General features: G+C 45.2%; 2 protein-coding genes across 4 annotated transcripts in view; both read left to right on the forward strand.

Annotated features, from left to right (window-relative positions):
• Positions 1-19,847, forward strand: part of CDKL2 (cyclin-dependent kinase-like 2 (CDC2-related kinase)) — a 20,074-nt gene extending 227 nt beyond the window's left edge. Inside the window, exons 1-13 of one of the 3 annotated variants that reach the window (XM_014960931.1) lie at positions 4,532-4,841; positions 9,224-9,418; positions 10,311-10,489; positions 11,400-11,512; positions 11,852-11,991; positions 13,027-13,115; positions 13,619-13,745; positions 14,685-14,959; positions 15,432-15,507; positions 16,289-16,400; positions 16,522-16,628; positions 17,348-17,443; positions 18,756-19,847. In XM_014960931.1, the coding sequence (XP_014816417.1) occupies positions 4,674-4,841; positions 9,224-9,418; positions 10,311-10,489; positions 11,400-11,512; positions 11,852-11,991; positions 13,027-13,115; positions 13,619-13,745; positions 14,685-14,959; positions 15,432-15,507; positions 16,289-16,400; positions 16,522-16,628; positions 17,348-17,407 (1,641 nt within the window). In that variant the 5' untranslated portion in view covers positions 4,532-4,673 and the 3' untranslated portion in view covers positions 17,408-17,443; positions 18,756-19,847. Of the gene's footprint in view, positions 1-4,531; positions 4,842-9,223; positions 9,419-10,310; positions 10,490-11,399; positions 11,513-11,851; positions 11,992-13,026; positions 13,116-13,618; positions 13,746-14,684; positions 14,960-15,431; positions 15,523-16,288; positions 16,401-16,521; positions 16,629-17,347; positions 17,444-18,755 lie in introns of those variants that run through there. The other 2 variants (XM_014960930.1, XM_014960932.1) reach the window with 2 other exon arrangements.
• A 967-nt stretch (positions 19,848-20,814) lies between these two features.
• The window catches only part of RCHY1 (ring finger and CHY zinc finger domain containing 1, E3 ubiquitin protein ligase), a 4,489-nt gene continuing 4,212 nt past the window's right edge, over positions 20,815-21,091 (forward strand). Inside the window, exon 1 of the mRNA XM_014960896.1 lies at positions 20,815-20,973. Coding sequence (XP_014816382.1) covers positions 20,815-20,973 — 159 coding nt within the window. The remainder of the gene's footprint in view (positions 20,974-21,091) is intronic.

Here is a 21,091-nt window from a genome sequence, read left to right on the forward strand (position 1 = left end):
CTCATGATCGGCTTGTGGCACTGCTCACAGAGTGGTTTGGGTTGGAAGGGGCCTTCAAGATCATCGAGTTCTAACTCCCCTCCCATAGCCAGGGACATCTCCCACCAGACCAGGTTGCTCAAAGCCCCATCCAGCCTGGCCTTAAACACTTACAGGGATGGGGCAGCCACAGCTTCTCTGGACAACATGTTCCACCACCCTCACAAGTAAAGAATTTCTAACTAATATCTAATCCAGATCTACCCTCTTTCAGTTTAAAACTGTTACCCCTTGTTCTGTTGCTCCACTCCCTGATCAAGGCTCCCTCCCCATCTTTCCTGTAGCACCTTTAGGTACTGGAAGGCGCTATCAGGTCTCCCCAGGACCAACAGCCCCAACTCTCTCATCCTGTCCTCACAGCAGAGGTGCTCTGGCCCTCTAATCATCTTCGTGGCCTCCTCTGGACCTGCTCCAACAGGCCATGTCAGGGACCCCAGAGCTGGAGGCAGTACTCCCCTCCATTTTGTGCAATGAAGAGAAATAGGGATCACTTGGGGCACCAGACTAAGTCATTGGAGACTAATTTAATTCTCAGAAAAGGAAAGCTCTTCTAGCTATTGATTTTAAAACTCTTCTGCCCTTTTCTTGTTAACCTAAGGGATGTGCTTTCTTGTGGTTATGAAAGCTCTGAAGAGCTCACGGTAGCCTGCATTTAAAAGAAGAAAAATATTCCAGGGTTCCAAAGGCCAATATGAAAAAGCATCGACAGTAATTACACTTTTGAGGAGAGGAATCCAATTCAAGGCCCTTGTTGTCTACAGGCATTACATTATAAGAGAAAAAAATAAGGGAGTTTCTCTCAAATTATAAAGACTGAACTTGGTCAATTCTATTCAGATACCAACAGGCTGTCAAACATATCTGGAGCACAGGTACTATAAGGCATAGCAAGATACCTCACTCGTTCTTCACCACCTTTAGTTTCTCTGGCTTTAAATTACAGCACCACACCAACACACATCATCATACGTTAACAGTAGTGTGTTACATATATATCTAAAGATAACTCAAAAAACAAACCCCAAAGCAAGCTATAGCCAGAAGAAATTGTCATCTTTAAGTTAGTTGCTGATGGTAAAAACCAGCATTACTCACACAGCAGCAGCGAGGCGGCTGGAATCTGATTCGTAGAGATCCCATTGACACCGGGCACTGTCCATAAGTCTCTGGACAACATGTTCCACCACCCTCACAAGTAAAGAATTTCTAACTAATATCTAATCCAGATCTACCCTCTTTCAGTTTAAAACTGTTACCCCTTGTTCTGTTGCTCCACTCCCTGATCAAGGCTCCCTCCCCATCTTTCCTGTAGCACCTTTAGGTACTGGAAGGCGCTATCAGGTCTCCCCAGGACCAACAGCCCCAACTCTCTCATCCTGTCCTCACAGCAGAGGTGCTCTGGCCCTCTAATCATCTTCGTGGCCTCCTCTGGACCTGCTCCAACAGGCCATGTCAGGGACCCCAGAGCTGGAGGCAGTACTCCCCTCCATTTTGTGCAATGAAGAGAAATAGGGATCACTTGGGGCACCAGACTAAGTCATTGGAGACTAATTTAATTCTCAGAAAAGGAAAGCTCTTCTAGCTATTGATTTTAAAACTCTTCTGCCCTTTTCTTGTTAACCTAAGGGATGTGCTTTCTTGTGGTTATGAAAGCTCTGAAGAGCTCACGGTAGCCTGCATTTAAAAGAAGAAAAATATTCCAGGGTTCCAAAGGCCAATATGAAAAAGCATCGACAGTAATTACACTTTTGAGGAGAGGAATCCAATTCAAGGCCCTTGTTGTCTACAGGCATTACATTATAAGAGAAAAAAATAAGGGAGTTTCTCTCAAATTATAAAGACTGAACTTGGTCAATTCTATTCAGATACCAACAGGCTGTCAAACATATCTGGAGCACAGGTACTATAAGGCATAGCAAGATACCTCACTCGTTCTTCACCACCTTTAGTTTCTCTGGCTTTAAATTACAGCACCACACCAACACACATCATCATACGTTAACAGTAGTGTGTTACATATATATCTAAAGATAACTCAAAAAACAAACCCCAAAGCAAGCTATAGCCAGAAGAAATTGTCATCTTTAAGTTAGTTGCTGATGGTAAAAACCAGCATTACTCACACAGCAGCAGCGAGGCGGCTGGAATCTGATTCGTAGAGATCCCATTGACACCGGGCACTGTCCATAAGTGAGAAAGGCTGGTTCTCCATATCGTTTGCTATGATTATAAATAAAGTAACGTTGAAGAACCATCTGCACTGACAAAGTGAGTTTTTTAAGTCTGCTGTGCGTGTGTGGTTTGTGCCTTTCACAGAATGAAAAGTGGTATCTCAGCAGTGAAAGAGTTAATTGGTTGCCAAGTTAGCTATCTATTAGTGCTGAACAGATGCTGGGACCCAGCGAAGGCACTTGCTGCAATAATGGTGAGCATTAAAAGGTGGGAGGAATATAATAAATTAATGCCAGCTGAGCTCTGATTTTATTTCCTGGAAATGTGAGGTCAGCCTTGAAAGGTCATTACAGTGATTGCATACAGGAAGTGAGAATGAGGATGAAGGAGAAATAAAAACAACTGGAAATGAATTACAGAAGGTGATGCATATCGACATGACTCAAAAAAAAAGACAGTAAGGGTTTCAGAAAGTAGTATTGGAATACATGATGCCTCATGATGCTATTTTCCAGGAAATCGGCATTTTGGCAAGGTATATACCACTCCTCTCCCAGAGAGAAATATTGCAGTAGTCAAACCTGTCAGGTGCTCGTAAATTTCTTCAGAGCAATTGGAGAGCTCTTGTCTACTGCACCCTGGACTGTGCAGTCCAAGCCAGCAAACTGAGGAGAGAAACATCTGGGAATTGATTGGTAAAAACCAAAAAGGGAAAGTGGCTCAGCCCTTGCATGATGGCCAGGGTGTGACATTTTCCTAGTGGCCAGACGGGGCAGGAGTTCAGCAGCTTTGCAGTCCTTTAAAGAGACACAGCTGGTCTCTACTGCTTCCTCCCTGTTGCTTTCACCTCTTATTTTTTTTCCCCACAACTCTAACACAGCACCTTTGTTTCGGGAATATCCACACAGAATGTCTTTGTTCCCATAGTTTCAGTTTCTGATTGCTTTCTCCTGCATGTGTCCTGCCATGCCACTCATCTCCAGAGCAAGACAAGTCAACGTGAGCAAAAGACATCACAGGTTGCCTCATCAGTCGCTGTTTCCTTTGCTGGCATGCAGGGGAAAGAGCAAGAATATGTTGGATTAAGTCTCGATCAGTGAACACACACACATGCTCCAGCTTTGCCAGAAGAAGCCCCTATTGAAAGAAACGTTACCTTCATACCTGGTGTTAAGTTGCACGTAATATATGCAGAAACATTTTTAAAATAAAATGCACAGCAAGGGCACTGATGCAGACATCCTTTTTAAAGCAAATTATTCCACCTTTTCCATTGCTACATTCTTAGCAGCATAAGCTGTCTTGCAACAGCATGTGGCTGCTCAGGCGCGGAATATTCATTAAATGAATTCATACTGGATTTTTATCTTGGCACTCTGCCCACCGCACGTTTTCATGCTGAGATAAGAATGTTTAGTCATTTGTTCTTCATGTGTCTTACGGGCTTTAGGAAAAGAACCTCAAGGAAGAATGCTTTATAAGACCTTTTTATTCGTTATACCAAGTAGTCTTCCAGCATGCTGTGGGCACTCTTTGAGGTTGGCTTTGTTGGTTAGGAGTCGGGCACCTCTTGTGCTCTTCACTCCCAGATTTGTTCCCTGGCTGTTCCTGCCTTCCTGCTACCTTGTCCCAGCGTTGAAGAGCAATCCCGGACCGAGGGGACGGTGATGTGCAGGTCTTTGAGGCGAAAGCAGAGGAGGCGATTTTAGGAGCCGCAGGCCTGGAGGAACGGGAGGCTGTTGGTAATCCTTGTGCACGAGCAGGGTAATTGCCAGTACGATCAAAGCGTTTCCCAAAAGGTGTTACAGAGCAGTCCTTCCCTTCTGTGCCGTCACTGCGGAATACAAAATATTTTCCCCTTCTTCTGGTGAGAGTCCAGTCTTAGAACCTTGTAATTAATGAACATAATTACCTCTCTCTAATATGTGCATGGGCACCTCTTCTTTTTTTTTTTTTTTTAACCTTAAATCAGCAGACCTATTCCTCCAGGCTCTCAATACCTTTTTTTTTTGCCTTTACTTGGGGGAAGGCCCAACTAAATTGACAGGGCTCCCCTCAGGGCTTTGCTGGGGTTCTCCACTAGTGTTCTAAAACGTTAGTAAAAAGATGTGCAGGATCTTGTGTTTGAAGAAAAAAAAAAAAAGAAAAAAAAAAGTAGTCTATTTTGATCCAATATGTTGATTGACAGAGAAGGAACCTCCTACCGCTGACAGCCCTACCTCACTCTTTGCCTTACCTGAGGCGCGCTGTCGCGCTTCCCTCACGGCCGGTCGCGCCATACGGCTGTTGCGCCAGGTGGGGCTCGAGCGGCGGCCGCGCCTTACGGCAGCGCGTTGCCCTGGTGAGGACGGTGCGTCGTGCCCGCTCCTTCATCCGTTCAGCTGCGGGCGGTGAGACCCCGCTCCCTTTAACTGGCCGCGGCCTAACGGGGCTTCCCGCGTCCCTGGCCTCTGGCTGCGGCCATGGAGAAGTACCAGGTGCTGGGCCTTGTGGGGGAAGGGAGCTACGGGGTGGTGACCAAGTGCAGAAACAAGGAGACCGGACAGATCGTCGCCGTAAAGAAGTTCCTGGAAAGCGAGGAGGACGCGGTGGTGAGGAAGATTGCCGTGAGGGAAATCAAGCTGCTGAAGGTGAGGAGGGGGCCGGGGCGAGGCCAGGCGGCTGCCAGGGCAGTTGGCCTGCGTTTCCCAGCCATGCCGGACGAAACCGGTGGCTTTTTTGGTGGCTTCGCGTTTAAATTCGTAGCTTCTTCTTCAGCTGGGAGATGCTTCTGCCGCAGTGCCACCTCTGCCGCGCCTAGGTGCTTCATCCGGAGCCTGGCCTTTCTATTTTGAAGCTCCGGTGGTTATGACCCGCAGCCTGCCCTGCTGCAGGCTGGGGGAGGGATGGAGCTCGGCCCCCGTGTTCCCTGAAGAGAGAGAGCAGCCTCTGCTGCGCTCCAGGAGCCTCCTGGCGGCCTATTTGCAACCCTAGTCAGGTGTCTCAATACCTTCCTGAGGGCAAGCGTCTCCTTCAAGCTGAACGGTAAACTTGGTGTCTGTGCTCTAGGTTTTTCTTGCAGTAAAAGCGCTAGGTGTTTAGAACGCATGTGCCTGGGTTGAGAGTGACCTGTAGGAAGTTGATGGGTTCTTGGGAGGAAAGGAAGCTACTTCTTGAGACTGCTTAGTAGTCTTCTAAGGAGTGGTGTTTATCCAGCGAAGCTTTAGGATATGCCCCATCCCTGGAGGTGTTTAAGGCCAGACTGGATGGGGCTTTGAGCAACCTGGTCTGGTGGGAGGTGTCCCTGCCCATGGGAGGGGAGTTGGAACTCGATGATCTTTAAGATTCCTTCCAATTCTAACCGTTCTATGATTCTATAGGTGTAAATGTAAGCCATTGGGTCAGTTTTGAAAGGGAAGCACCCCTAACCGTGATTTCCAAAGTATAACTTAACAAAGAGACATGATTTGGCCCTGTTTGTATGTCCAGGAGCAGCCAAGCTGTGGTAGATTCTTTTAGCCGTTGAGTTGTAGCCTTGCAGAGCTGCTTTTCTCTTTGGCTGCTGCAGTACTGGATTTGCTTGGCTGAACCTGACTTAATTAGAATCTGGGCTGTTTATGTGCCCCGTATTCAGCAGGGAAAGGTACGAGGGAGGGAGTCGCGAGCTCTCTATTGCCTCCTGGTGGTAATTGTGTCCCCCTGTGTTGTGTACCAAATGTCGAGTACTTTGCAGCTGTGAATTTGCTGAAAAAGAAAGAAATGCTGAACTTTTAAAACCTACAGGTGAGTGGTGACCTGGATGCATGCCAGCGTGCCTAACCGGACTGGGTGCCAGTGTTAACCTGATACGGAAAAATGCTTCTAGGAAAGTTTTATTTGATTTTATTAATGGCACATTCCTGGCAGGCTTGTACCGCCAGCGAGAGGCTGGAGGAGGGCAGGTATCTCATTCCCTGAACCTTATCAATCAATGGCTAGCCCCTAGGCTGAAGCCAGCTGGCATGATGTCCTTTGCTGTTTGAGTGTGTGATTTGCCTGGTGTCAATTGTAGGTGCTTTATGTTCATCTAAATGTCGAGTTGTGCTTCAGCTTGTTGGCTTCTTATCAGCACTTTTATGTGGTGTAGCCTCATTGTGTGGGTTGGTTTATTAAAGGTACTTCACTACATGGGCTGTAGATCTGCTGTCTGGGAAAATACCCAGGAGCTTTAGATAAACAAGGTTTTGTGTGTGTGCTCCTCAGTGTTTTGTCATACGGTCTTTCTGCTTCCTCTCTTGGCTTTGTTCTTCCTACAGAAGCCTTTACAAGTTCCTAAACTTTCACTTCCAGATTATTCTGCTGCGTTCCTTTGTGAATAAGATGCTAAGGATGCAGAGTGGCATTCTGTGCCAGGATATGCATCTGTTGTTCTGGTTGCTCTTTTGACCACCTTCAGGCCCTGTGTTTGCTACTGTAGCCTCTAGCAGCAGTTGCAGTATTTTCCTTTTTCCCTTGTCCCACTGGTGGTGTGCACAGAAGAGTGCTTGTTCCTGTGTGTGGGCACAAGTGGTAGCTTTAAGCCTGGGGACACAGGTGATGTGTCTAGTGAAGAAATGAAGGAAAGTCTTATTACAGTTGGAGTGCTTCTAGGCTTTTCCTCTGATGCAGGGTGTCCTGGAGGTGGGAATACATGCAAGCCTGCCTCCTCTCCCCTTGGCTGCTGTAAGTGTGTCTTCACAAGTCTGCCAGACTGTAGTCCCTGTGCTGTGAAATTAAAAAAAGCTTACTGCAAGAGCTATGGACCCTTAGAGTTAATAGAAATGCATGTGCTGGAGCTTGAGATGCAGCCAGCAGCTCCAGCTGTTGCCCCCCTCAAGCTGTTTTAGAGCAGGTCTGTGTGAGTCTGGATTGTACCTGATCTGTTGGCCAGGCTCAGCTTAGTTACTGAGTCAAAGCACGTTCCACCTCCCAGGTGTGTTGGGAATTAACTTGTTTTCCTGGGTGAATGGGAGCTTAGCAAGGGGAACACTTCCATATATAGCTCAATAAGTGTAGCCTCTCACAGTGAAAATAAATACCTAGAGATTTAATCTTGTTGTTTCTTGACTGCTCCCTGTGAACCTTTTTTTTCTTTTTTTTTTTTCCCTTTCTGTTCAGGAGTTTGGGCAGAAATTTAATCGTAAAACCTCTCCAGGTCTCCTGTCCTGGGAAGAAATTATTCCTGAGAAAAGAGCTTTTTTTTTTCTAGCTGATTATCTTTTTTTTAATCTTCACTTTTCAGGCCTTGTAAGTAGTATAGGTCTCTGTCAGACGCAGGTGCAGGTTGGCTGGTGCTCCCTCTGGACTGGGAGAGCATTTTCCCTGCAAGTCCCTGTGCTCTGCAGTCCTTTTGCATCTTCCTTGGTCGCTGAGGATCCCTGGGCTGTGGTGCTGCCTTCAGGCTGCCGCCAGTGGTATTTCCCTGCTAGGCTCCAAGCTAATAAATAACTGTGCGTTGTAGCATGGTCTGTTTGGTTAAAGTGGCATGTGATTAAACAAGAAACCAGTATTATAAATGTGTAACAAATTGGAGGTGGATTCATGGCTGATCAGAATGTGATGACAGAGTGACTAGAAAACACAACAGCTTTTTTCATTCCTCTTCATTTATTTTTTTCTCTGAACTATCTTCAGCTTCCCCCTCTGTATAGTACTGGGGGGAAAAAATCCCTTCAAATCCTTGGCTTGTCAATTTTCTCCTTGAATCCAGTAGACAGTTTAATAGAAGCTGTTTAATTGTTAACACTATTATAGGTAAGAATGTTGAACTTTCTGTTTATCCATTCAATGTGCTTATATTCCTGCACATGTTAGTTACTGTAAATGTGTATTAGCTGGCAGTGCCAACAGAAATGCTTTGGGTATGTAGGAGCTTAGAAGAAAAGTCTTCTATCAGCCTGATTAGAAAAAATTAAAATACAGACGGTGAGTAGTCAGTGAGGAACTGTCAGCTAGGTAGAACAGAGAGGTATTGCAGCTGCTTTTGTTTTTCTTTTAAATGAGGATGTTACAGGTTTTTTAAAAAGACGACCTAGAGAAAGAAGAGTAAAGCTTCCTGGAAATGTGGGAGAAAAGAGTGGAATCACTTTGGGTTGTTGGGAGACGCAAAAAGTTTTCTTAAAACAAAGCATTGAGACCTGTGGAGTGATCTGTTGAATCCTGTCTGGAAGGGGTAGCTAGTGGTGCTCCTTGTGCCCTGCCCTGAGGGAGCAGTCAGGGTAGCACAGTGTTAATTTGTCACCTTGTTGAGATCTCCTAAAGGATTTTGAGTCACAGATACAGGCCAGTGTTATGGGCTGGCTGCATTTATTGTTGCTTGAGCTGTTTGTAAGCAAAACCAGGGAACTAGTGAGGAGTCTCTGCAGCTCACCAGTCAGGGCTAAATGCCCTGTTCTTCTCACAGACATACTTGGCAGCATGCTGGACTCTTCCAGTTCAGACCATCCTGCTTTGTCTTTCCTGCTAGCTTGGGGACCTCTGGATTTTCCTTTGCATGGCAAGTGTTTGTGGGAGGTGCTGTTAGGTGCCTGCTGTCTCTCTCGTGTTAACCACATGGTCCTCTGGAATTCTTTTCAGCTTCCTGAAGATTTCTTTCATGTACAACATAAGCTTGCTCTAAAGCTTGGCAAGATCAGGGCATGAGTTAGCGTCACCTCTTAGGTGAGGAGAGTATTGTGGGAAGCAGAATGCATGATATTTTCCAACAATAGTGTATTTTGAGCATCCCCGTTAAGAAGTGTCCTTAGTCAGTGTTTTAGTTATTTTTAGGTTACAAAACAGGTGTCTCCGTATATGAGATGGTGGAAATTCTCCAGATAATGTTAAAATAAAATTGGCAAAATAAAACCTATTCTAAAATATCAGTGAGCTGATTTTAAGAATAAATGAATGTGGGTGCCATGACAAGAGCATTCCAGGGCTGTGCACCAGCTGGGTTGCAGTTAAAACTATCTGGTTGCCGTTTACCCATTATAAGCTGTCAAGTTCTCACAAAGTATTTTCTGTTTTGTAACAGCAACTCAGGCATGAGAATCTCGTGAACCTTCTGGAAGTCTGCAAAAAGAAGAAACGGTGGTATCTGGTGTTTGAATTTGTGGATCACACAGTGCTTGATGACCTCGAGGCGTTTCCAAATGGACTAGACTACAGCAGGGTTCGGAAATACCTATTTCAAATTATGAGAGGAATAGCGTTTTGCCACAGTCATAATGTAAGTATGCACAAGAAGTCAGGTCTGCAGTTAACCTTGAGTGAATAAATACAGAAGCTTATATTTTTGACATATATTAAGACTTAGAGAAATAAAGCTTTGGCTGAAAAGGAAGAGTAGATCAGAAGGAACAGACATTAATTTCATATAAATTCAGAGCTTGATGTCAGTTAATCCAGTAGTCTGTCTCTGATCTGTGAGAGTGTTTGAAAGGAAGGATCCAGAAATCCATGGGGATCCAATTCTTGGTGGCACCTTAATGTAGGCTGGCTTATCTTGAAGGGGGAGAGAGTCTCTCTTTCAAAACTTTGATTCTGATAGTGTCTGTGTAAACATGTAGGCTTGCTTTTTTGCTTTGGTGTTTCTAGGTTTTTGTTCTCGACTGTTTTCTAACACATATGCCAATTTAGTCCTAATTGTTTAACTATATATATAAACACACACACATTTATTTATTTTTATGTTTGGGAAATTGTGTCTCATGAATTCCTAAAATACTCTTCACATTTAACTGCAAGGACATGCCTGTGGCCTTTGCAGTACTTACAACTTTTAAATTTGTGGTCCAAGCCAGATTTTCAAGCATAATATATGGTGCCTGTTAAAATACCTATAGAGAACACACCTGCACAACAGATGCAGAGAGATACATAAAATAAATGCTTCTGGGTGCAAAAATTAGAGGTTCTGTGTTTACCTGTGCACTTGGGTCAGCACCTGTTATTGACTATACGCATATAGTTGTTTCTTACAGACTCTGTATGTTTCCCACACCTACAAAAATGTAACTTTCTACCTAGATGTGAGAAATTGACCAGCTGACCAGAAATAGTAGCTTTACTGTGTAGAAATGGGAAACTTATTTGTCTTGACTTGCTGTTTCTCTTTGCAGATAATACATCGGGATATTAAGCCAGAAAACATACTAGTTTCCCAGTCGGGCGTTGTAAAGCTGTGTGACTTTGGGTTTGCCCGGACCTTAGCAGCTTCTGGGGAAGCTTACACAGACTACGTGGCAACCCGATGGTACAGAGCTCCAGAGCTGCTGGTGGGGGATACCAAGTATGGCAAGTAAGGCTGGCACACGAGGCTGCGGAAGGGTTGGGGGCTTGTGGGGAGTATGGAGGGGAGTGCTCTGTGTTTTGGGGAGGCAGGGGACTATTGCTTGGCAAACAGGTTAAAGGGATGCTGTTCAGCGTTTCCTGGTTGCGCACTTGTAAAGGTTTAAGCCTTCCTCTTCCCTCTCCTGCTCTGCAGCTAACGACTGCTGGTGCTAGGCTTTCCTGGATCAAAGGGTGAGGAGAGCCCTTACCATTCCTGGTCTTTTGTCTGTAGGAGCTTTTCAGTTGCCAATGCCTACTATAAAGGGAGGCTATGACTAGACTTCCCACTTGTACAAGTTGGAGTCATGGAGGGAAGACAGAGAAGTTCCTTCAAACAATACTAGATAGAGATTTTGGGAGGAAGGGGTAGGAGGTAGGGTGAGTGAGATTTTTCTTACTGGGATCCCCAGTGCTGCAAAACCAGCTCAGAACTTAAACTGTGTTATTCACAGGTCTGTTGGTACAATTGTGCAGGTTTAGGTATGTTCCTTAAACATTAAATTAAATTTAATTTTCAGTAAATGTGCCTGAAGAGCAGATGCCTGCAGAAAGAAGAGCTGCTTACCTTTGTGCTCTCTTAAGTCCAAGATTCTACTAAAGTGTTATGTTTTATTGGTATTTTTAAAGCACTGGGGTTTGGAACCTCATTTTACCTCTGTCAAGCTTCTGCTAGCATTTGGCTGCTTCATGAGCTGAATTCTTGCCATTCATCAGAGCACTTGTAAGCTTGGAAAAGAGCATCTTGCTGTTTCGGTGGGCAAAGCTGCCCTCAGGGCTCATAACCTGCTGAAGACATGCTGTACACTGGCCTGGCTCAGTCTTTAAATCAGAGACAAATGAAGCTGTGCTGAGCTAGGGTGTTGTTTTTTTTTTTCCAGGGCTGTGGACGTGTGGGCTATTGGTGCTCTGATAACAGAAATGCTTACAGGAGAGCCCCTCTTCCCTGGAGATTCTGACATTGACCAGCTCTACCATATCACTAAGTGCTTAGGTAAGAACAGCCTGTCAAGCTCCTGGTGCCTGCTTGGTAATGGAAGTGTCAAGTACATTTTGACAGGGGTGGGTGGGTGTGCATGTGTGTCTAGGGTGTGTGGAGAAAGGTTGTGGTGTGTACTGAACTGTTTCTGGGAGTGTGTACTCTTAGTGCCTTTTACAAAGGGAGAGCTAGGAGCTTGTGGGTCCAGCATCAACTCATGATGCACAGATAGAAACAGAACGACCCAAACTGTAGCCCTTACAGTAGTTGTTACCCAGTGTTTCAGCCTCTCAAATGTTTCACGGGACTGTTCTGTATTTCTTCCATATGGTTGCTTTGTTTGTGTGATTCCAGGTAATTTAATTCCAAGACACCAAGAATTATTCTATAAAAATCCCCTCTTTTCTGGCATGAGATTGCCTGAAGTGAAGGAGGCAGAATCTTTGGACAAACGATATCCCAAGCTCTCTGCTGCAGTGCTAGATTTAGCCAAGGTAATGAAAGTAACTGATTGTTTACTATGAGCATTTCTGTATTTACTTGTCCTTTGCCTTGAGGAACTGAATAAAGCCTACAGAAATGGCTGTTAAACTGGCATTCTTTCATCTACCCATGCGATGAGCAGCTGCTTTGGTTGGTAGCTGCGTGAGGAAAGCAAGGGTACAACAGCTACCTTCCTGGGTGACAGGGGAGACTAAGCCAGTCATCTCCAGACCCAAAATGGTCACTGCATATCCTCCAGGGATGATTTGTATCTCACAGTGCCCCGCTGATTAAGGTTTCTGAAGAGATTTGAAAGGTTAAGATGGGCTTGTTTGTTGAAAGCATCTCCCGTACACCTCACTGCATCATTTGGTCCTTTGAAAGATCTCCCAACCTTTGCCCCTCATCCACTTTGCTACCAAAGTGGATGCTTTGTAGATAATACACAGCCCCTTACTTCTTAATTGTTAGCAGAGCTGTGTGGATATACTGTTTTCTGCCAGCCTCCCCTCAACCTACTGGTGGAGGCGCTGCCAGCAAATAGCTTTGGATGGGATGAAATCCAAATGCGTCCCTTGTCCTTGGAGCTATGCATCTACTATGTGGGAGTTAAGAAGCCTTCAAGTTCGTAACAGATTCAGAAGAATCCTTCCAGAAGGTGTTTTTGTGCTTTCAAACAGTAGTCTGGAGCACCACTATGTTAGGTAACTAAACAACCTGAAAAACAGTTGTATTTGAAATGCCTAATGATTCTAAAGCCTTAGCCAAAACAAAGTGAAAATAAGGGAGGGTAACTGAGAGCAGAGCAATCTGTTTGTATGACAGGTATTCCCTCTGCAGTGAGTCTTTGTGAACAGCAGTGATTGGAATGGAAGCAGCCAGCAAACATTAAGCTTTTTTGGTATCAGTGTCCCTTGGGCCCATCAGTATAACAGGCAGTAGAAGGGGGAGTTGTGCAGCTTTTTTCCTGACTTCACTCAGAAGCGTTTAAGCCTTTGTTTCATTTCTAATGTATTTGCCTTCTATTGTTTACATTGATTTGACAGAAGTGTTTGCAGATTGATCCAGACAAAAGACCCTCCTGTGCTGAACTCTTGCAGTGTGATTTCTTTAACAAGGATGGATTTGCTGAAAGGTAAACAGTTCATTCCATGCTCAAAACAGACTAATATTAGAAGAAAGTTAAGCAGTTGTGCTTGAAGGTTGCATGCTGGGTTTGCAGAGCTGACATCCACTGTGTGTCTTGGGTTTTGTTTGGTTTTAGCCTTCCTGGAAATAGAACAGTTGAAAGGGAATGCATTGCAGCGGTGTGTTTGCCTCATTACCTTGTCATGACATTAATTCATCAGCGTGCACGCTGTGTCACACTGTATTGGGTAGTATAGTCTTGCAGTGTATTCACTGTCTGCATCTACTCCAGACTGGGATGCAAACGCCTTTGTGGCTGTCATGTGAAAAGTGTGTGCTTGTAAGATATCATTTATTTTAGTGGATGCATCATATTTGGCAGGCTTCTCAGTAGTTAAAAAGGTATGGTTTGCTTGATTACTTAAAAGGCTATAGGAGACTGGGCTGAACACCAAATGATGATATTGAGATTAACAGAAGCCCCGTTTTTTTCCCTTATATGGAATGTAGATTTGCTCATGAGCTTAAATTAAAGATTCAGAAAGATGCCAGAGACCATCAATTACTAAAAAAATCAAAAATCAGCAAAAGGGACAAAGATGATGTCTTAGAAGAAAGAAAAATCCTTGGTGTCCAGGTTGGTTCATCTTTTTTTTTTTTTCCCCCTGGTTGGGTGTGTTTTTATGTTTTAAAAACATTATATAAGTATGTGCAGCAGTTTTTCCCCCCTGGTTGGGTGTGGTTTTATGTTTTAAAAACATTATATAAGTATGTGCAGCAGTTTAAGTTCATAGCAAAAATATAAGCATGATTGTCCATTTCATTTTTTTAAAAAAGGCTAGGTAAAGTGTGATATGCCAGAGAAGCTCACCTTTGGAGGCTGCTGTGAGTCTAAACAGAGCTGCAGACCTTGTCACCCAATTCAAGGCAGTGCATTAGGCCTGTGCTCCCAGAGCTCTGACACTCAGTGCAGTACAGCCTGCAGGCTGCTGTGTGGAAGCTCCGTGCCTTTGATTCTAGCTGTTTGGCCCTTACAAGGTTGCTCAAATGGTTGTTTGGCCAGTCCCTTGCAGGTAAACTCTGTGGTGATGCAGTTACTGGCAAATATGGAGCTGAAGAGAGAATCATTTAGGAAGCACAACTGGTGTTGAATCACAAAAACATGCTTGTATGTTGTTGTTTACTTGTGTTAAAGCTCTGTATCCAAAATTACATGTTTTGCTTTCAATCAAATACTAAGGACTAGAGGCCTCAGAGTGACTTTGAGGTGACATTGGGCTCAGTTCTTATTTCATTTCTTTGGAAGTAACACAGGATGTGGCTGTTATTCTCTCATCATTTCTGATCCTATTCTAAGGTAACTTATTTACAGAGGGTGCTGGAACCCTAACAAGTCTCCTCCAGTTTGATGGAAAACAGAGGTTTTCTGCTAAAAACAATTCCATCTCTATCAGATTCTTGCAGAATCATGCAGGTTTAGGTTTAGGCTTTGGCTTTTATTTCCCCACATGTACTGCTCTAAATTACTTTTTAAACATGACTGTAAGAGAAAGACGATGCTTATCTTCCCAAACAGGATTTCAGCATCGACACGAAGAGCAGAGATGCAAAGCTCTTGAAGGCGAAGCGCTCTAAAGCTGATGCAGAGAAAGCAGACCGCTCCTCCAACCTGAGCTCCCTCTATGACAGTGCAATCAACCCATTTAAAATAAGCCCTCACACCAGCCTAAAAGACTCCAGCAGCAGCTTGGACTATGCCAAGAATGCAGGCATAGTTATCCCTCCCATCAGTCAGAACCTTTCTCCCACTACGGTTGGGATGGGGCCTGTGGCTGGGAACCTTAATTACAGGTAGGGGGGCAGAGCTAGAAGAGCTTGTATCCGTTGTCCCTGCTGCTGAGGAGCTGTAATGTCCTGAGAGAGGTCCAGGGTGATCATGTGGGAAGGCGAGGTGTGGGTTTGGGACAGGCCACAGCTAGGAACAGCCCTTGGGGGAAGGATTGTATGTTGATATCAAGGCCTGACTTCACTTTGAGAGTCCGTGCGTGTCCACGCAGGCACAGGCTCTCTTTGTTTCTGCGTTTGACAAAGTGCTGCTGGACAGCAACAGTTTGCCAGCTGCTGTGACACTGGCCTTTCTTTGACTCATGGCTTGTCCTCTGGGCCAAACCTCTCTGTTAACTGAGCTCACAAGGGATATTTTCCCTGTGAACCTTCTTTCTAAGCATTTAGTGATAGCATTTCTGGGTGTCTTGCATTTGTTGTTTTTACATTCATCACGTTGCTGCAGTTAATATAAAGTTTGGGGCATTTTTGGTTGCAGAATTGATGAGAAGAGTAAAAAATACTTGAACCCATTTCTGAAGCAACGGAAGCGTTCTCCAGCAGGCCATTACAGTGTAAGCTTGACATCGGTAAGGCACCTGTCTTTCCCCCTGGCAAAGCAAAACTAAATTCTGAACTCAAATATGTGTTTTATTGTCAAGAATCCCATCTGTTGCAGCCTTTGCCCTAAGTCCCAACTAGAAAGATATATTTTTTTTACTCCCTTTTTCCTATATGTATGTCATCTGTTATTCTTTGCTAATAGTTATGTGAAACATATTTTATGTCGGAGAACAATTTTATAGGAGAGGAGCAGTCCAACACAGGGATATCTGTGAGACTGAATGTATCCGTGGCCTCTCGCCTGGCCAGGACAAGCAGACCGTGTGTGCTACACTACTGAAGCAGAATTGAGGATTTGGATTTAACATGGTCAGGGCCTTATTTAGTCATGTCATAAATGCATTAAAAACAGATAATGAAAACAAGTGAAATGGAAAGCTTTCCACTGCACTCACTACCTAGGCAGTGTCCTTTCCACACCAGCAGGAATATTTGCCTTCCTGCAGAAAACTGATCCAAGCCATTCTTGAAGTGTTACATTTTGTCTCTCTTGAAAGCAGTCTCACTGAAGTTATTGTGGTTTTTTTTTTCACTGTGGCTGTTCTGTTGTTTTTAATATATAAATGACACTTGAGCAGAATGGATTCCTTCTCAAATGTTAGCATCTTTTATTTTATTCTTGCACAAGTTCAACTACAGAGGAACATTGCTGTGTTGATGCATTTTTAAGCTTGAAAATAGTTTTATTTTTTCTATGTTTTCATGAGCTGGTACTTATGCCCTTGATTACAGGTTACTAATGAAAAAAACATCCTTCAGGCAAATAGGAAAAAATGGGAATTCTCCAAGGCAGAAGTGCGTTTGCCAGAACTAAATCATCTCCCTGAACTGAGAGGAGTGGAAGGTATGATCTTTGATGTCCTCTAAATAAAACCTGTATTCTAAATAAGTGACAGGAAGCAGTGTGCATTAGATCAGTCAGCTCTTGCTTCCTTAACATGGTATGCATTGGTTGTGTTTTGCAGCGTGGCATCCCAGATTTCTGAAAAAGGAAAATAAACCAGTTTCAGAGTCCCGTGTCCCCTCTCTTGCTGCTATTGACCTCCATACCCCAAGCCTGGCCTCACAGCAGGTAACAAAGCAATAAAATGGTCTGTGCTGCTCTGTATTTGTTTGGTGCAGGGCTTTCTGAAAAGTGTGACCCACAAATTTCCAGTGTGATTTTTAACAGCAGCAGAACTTACCTTGGTTTCTTAACCTGAGGCCTTCTGGTGAGGTAAAAGAGAAGGATCAGGGATGAAACATGGGGCTCTATTAGTGTCTCTGAGGTTAGCTAAGTACTAGATTCTCACTGCTAAGATGGACAACATGAATTGTTGCTACTTAGCTGGCTGAATCAGGGTGAAAGTAAGCCTGATTTACCAGAGCTGAAGAGAGACCGGGGGGACATGTGTTTTGAGGAGAACTGTTCTTGCTGTGTTAGATGTTGAGGGGCTGAGTGAAGTAAGGAGAGGGGAAGCGTAGGAGCCTGGCTTAGGAAGAGAAGGGGAAATCCTGCATCCCCTCTAAAGATTAGTTCCTCTGTGACATTGAGATGTTTTTTGGGAGTTAAGTAATTCCAGAGGCAGTCACTTTGGCTACCTTGCTTCCAGTTGAGATTTTGCAGAACATACTGGGGCAGGGGGAGGAAGCATTTTTTAAGTCTGATTTGATTAAAGAATAGTTTTAAGTTGCATTTCAGTGTTACATATGTCCCTAGAAAGTGGTTTTGGATTGTTCTCTCTGTTTATACTACATTTGGAAATTGACCATATCTTTTTTGATTATTTTTTTTCCCTTTCCAATTTATAGCTGTCAGGGACCTTGATGCCAGATGCGTCAGAAGCTGGTTTCCCTAGAGTTGAACACTAGCCTTATGGAGAAGGAGATCACACCTGCCTGTAAAAGGTAGGCTTTAATTTCTGCAGCAAAGCCTTCTGGTGGCTTTAATTTCTCCTGTGTAGTCTTCTGGTATCTTTCAAATGAGTAGTTTCATGAACACTTACCTAGTTGGGAGGTGTAGTGGGAAAATCCTTTTACATAATCTTGATTAGGACTCCTTGCTAGGACAGACTTCTTACTGAGGGCAGCACACAGCTTTCTTTACAGGTACTGAAGCTGGCTATGGCAGGTAAACTGTTTTTCTGAGCTGAGGTGCTTGGCGTTGGTGTTGGCAGCTCATGAAATCGGGGATTGAGGAAGGTGATAGAATAACAAAGAGGAGAGAGTGGCTGCCTTCAGGTGAGGAGTGGAAAAAATGGATTGTATGTACAGCACTGTCAAGTGCGTCACTGAAAATGGACTTAGTAACCATGCCATGCAATCTAAATTTATTTAATGTAGCTTTTGATACCTCAGTGCTCTCCAAGCATGAGATTAGGAGTCTGAGAGAGAAGGAGGCTTACAAGAACTCCCGGCTGTGGGGTTCCCTTGTAGTCTTAGGATCAAGTTACTGAGTTCAAACTCTGCCACACTATTTGCACTTTCAATTAGCACTGCTTCTTACCATTTTAGATTGTTTTAAGCTGAGGCTTTTAAATGTGGTTTTAATAGTTTCTCATGGAATGAGACAAGGTGTTCTGGAAGGGTCTTCAGAGGCTGTGCTCCAAAATATCACCGGCTCTGTCAGAACCTTGTGTCCCGCTCAGTGCTGCAGGTACCCTGGTGCTGCTGGCATGGACGTGATCACATACCAGTCCCTCCGGGGAGTCTCCTGGTCACTGCAGGGATCACCAGGGGCCGCAGCCTCTCTCCTCTCTTATTTGCTGTTAGCTACAGCCAGCCACAGGCATGTCATGGCAATACAAGTAACTTGCAGGTGAAAACTGTGTGCCTTAGTATTTTTTCTTTTGGAGGCTTGTGTTTCCTTTGCAAGGAGAGGGAGCAACCACTGACTCTGAAATCTCTGCACAAGCCTGCACGTGTTCTTAATCTATATGGGTGCATTTGGCACTTACATGTGCGTGATATGATGGCTTCATGCTACTAGGAAGAAAGAAAAAACACTGGGGTGGGAAGCAATCCTGATAATGGAAGTTGGGGGGGAAAAGAAACCTTATTAAAGTTGTCTTGTCTGTGAAGCACAAAGGTGTAAGTGCACACACAGGTTTAGCAAGGTAAGGATGTGTAATAAATCAAAATAAGTGTATCATCAGGAAGTACCTCAGTGGTTTTGTTAGCCTGTTGGTAACATCATTCTGCTTTTCTTCTGTCGATGCAGGTGGCTGACACAGGGGGAACAAGCCCCCTCAGCGTCCAGGTGCTGAAGCTGCAAGGTCTCTGTGGGAGAGAGGAGGATCTCATGGTGGATGGCCATGGGAAGCGGCCCTGGTCCTGCCCCGGGACAGAGTTCACACTGCCGTTGCTGCTGGATTTCTTGCATGCAAAACAGCTCCTGAAATACTGAGCTTCTGGCCACGGCGCCAGGTCTTGTCTGAGGTTGCTCGGAGAAAAATAGTAGTGGTTGGTGTGTGACAAGGGCAGAAGCTGATTTGGAGGATTTGGAAGGAAGCTGGGCTTTGTCTAGCTGCTGCCCTCTTGAGGGTTTTCTCTTTAAAGGAACAGTGAAGAGAGTAGATAGCTGCTGAACTTGCCATGTTCTGCTGGGCTGCCTGATCTGTATGGGAAAGCACCTTTGCCTTGACAAAAGTGTCCGTGAAGAAGATGTTTGTGCAAGAAATACAACGTTCAAATGTGTAAATGTTCCCAGCTGTCCCTCTGAAACCCTTGCTAATGCTCAGCAGCGTGTGTGACCTTGTGTTGGGCTCCTTTTCCCTCCGTGCTTTCTCCCCGCCTTTGGGCAGTTGTCTGTCGGGTGTTTAACTGGGCCTGTTGTCTGGCTGCTGTCCATGGAGAAGGAAGAATATTGGTGTAAAATATTGAGCCGTGGTGCAGGTGGCTGTGAAATAGCTTCTGCGAGTGCTGAAGAACTTAATTTATCGCACCTTTAGGTCCCTTGGGGGAATGGGACATGCAAGTGTGGAACTCGACAGTGGCTTGTGAGGAGAGAGAGATGGCATCCCTTTGATCTCGGGACTGTTGAGGAACTGTTTTTGCTTCACTGCCCTTAGGTTGGCTGTCCTGTGCAGTCCCTACATTGCTCACAACTCTTTTCTAGCAGCTGGAGGCTGCTGCCATAGCTCACACCCCTGTACGGTGTAGTTAATTTTGGAACTTGTCTTTCCACAAAACGTGGCCTTTCCCATGGACTTATTGGGGCAGAATGCAGCGTGTCATCGTTTTCAGAGCTTTGTGGCCATGCTGCGTTTTGACACCTTAATATTTGTAAATAAAGGGATATGCAAATTCCAAATGTCTTGGTTCTAGTGCTTACAAATTTAAGATGTGCTCACTTAGTCTTCCCTGGAATTGAAAAATAGGAGTTTTAAATGAATCATAGAATGGTTAGTTGGAAGGGAACCTAGAGATCATAGAGTTCCAACCCCCCTGCCCTGGGCAGGGACACCTCCCACCAGACCAGGTTGCTCAAAGCCCCGTCCAGCCTGGGTTTGAACACTTCCAGGGAGGGGGCATCCACAGCTTCTCTGGGCAACCTGTTCCAGTGTCTCACCGCCCTCACAGTAAAGAATTTCTATCTAATATCTAATCTAAATCTCCCCTCTTCCAATTTAAAACCATTACCCCTTGCCCTTTCATTACGCTTCCTGACAAAGAGTCCCTCTCCAGCTCTCCTGTAGCTCCCTTCAGATCCTGCAAGGCTGCTATGAGGTCTCCCCAAAGCCTTCTCTTCTCCAGGCTGAACAACCCCAGCTCTCAGAGTCTGTCTTCATAGGGAGGTGATCCATCCCTCTGATCATCTTCGTGGCACTACACTGGACCTGTTCCAACAAGTCCATGTCCTTCCTGTGCTGAGGACTCCAAAGCTGGACACAGTACCCCAGGTGTGGTCTCACCAGAGCAGAGTAGAGGGGCAGAATCACCTCCTGTGACCTGCTGGCTATGCTTCTCTTGATGCAGCTCAGGATGCAGTTGGCTTTCTGGCTGCCAGTGCACATTGCCAGCTTGTTGAGCATCCACCAACACCCCCAAGTCCTTCTCTTCAGGCCTGCTCTCCAGCCATTCTCTGCCCAACCTGTATTTGTGCCTGGGATCGCTGCGTCCCAGGTGCAGGACCTTGCACTTGGCGTGGCTGAGTTTTTATTTATTGGTTGACAGCCATTTACCAGCCCAGGCTCCCTGTTGTCCCCCCCCCAGCAGCCCCCGGACACCAGTGTGCCCTTTACCTTCCCCTTGCCCTTTTTTTTCCTTCACTGCTGAGGATGAACTGCGCCAGGGTAGCCCAGGAGTACCCCCAGCCCCCCTTCCCCGCTGGCCGCAGCACTCGTTTCGCTTGCCACGGGCACATGCAACCAAGGTACTCCCTTAAAAATCCATCTACCGAGAGTTCACCGCTGCCCCGGGGGGTGGAGCAGCCCCCGGTGGGGAGCGGGTGCCTCTCCCGGCGCTGCCTCCGCGGGCCCTGCCCCAGAAACGGCAAACGCCTGGAAAACATTCCAGGGAAACCGCCTGGGTTCGGGGGAGAGGAAAGGACTGGGG

Source organism: Calidris pugnax, unplaced genomic scaffold (genome assembly GCF_001431845.1).
Source record: "Calidris pugnax isolate Ruff unplaced genomic scaffold, ASM143184v1 scaffold573, whole genome shotgun sequence".
Classification (NCBI taxonomy): domain Eukaryota; kingdom Metazoa; phylum Chordata; class Aves; order Charadriiformes; family Scolopacidae; genus Calidris; species Calidris pugnax.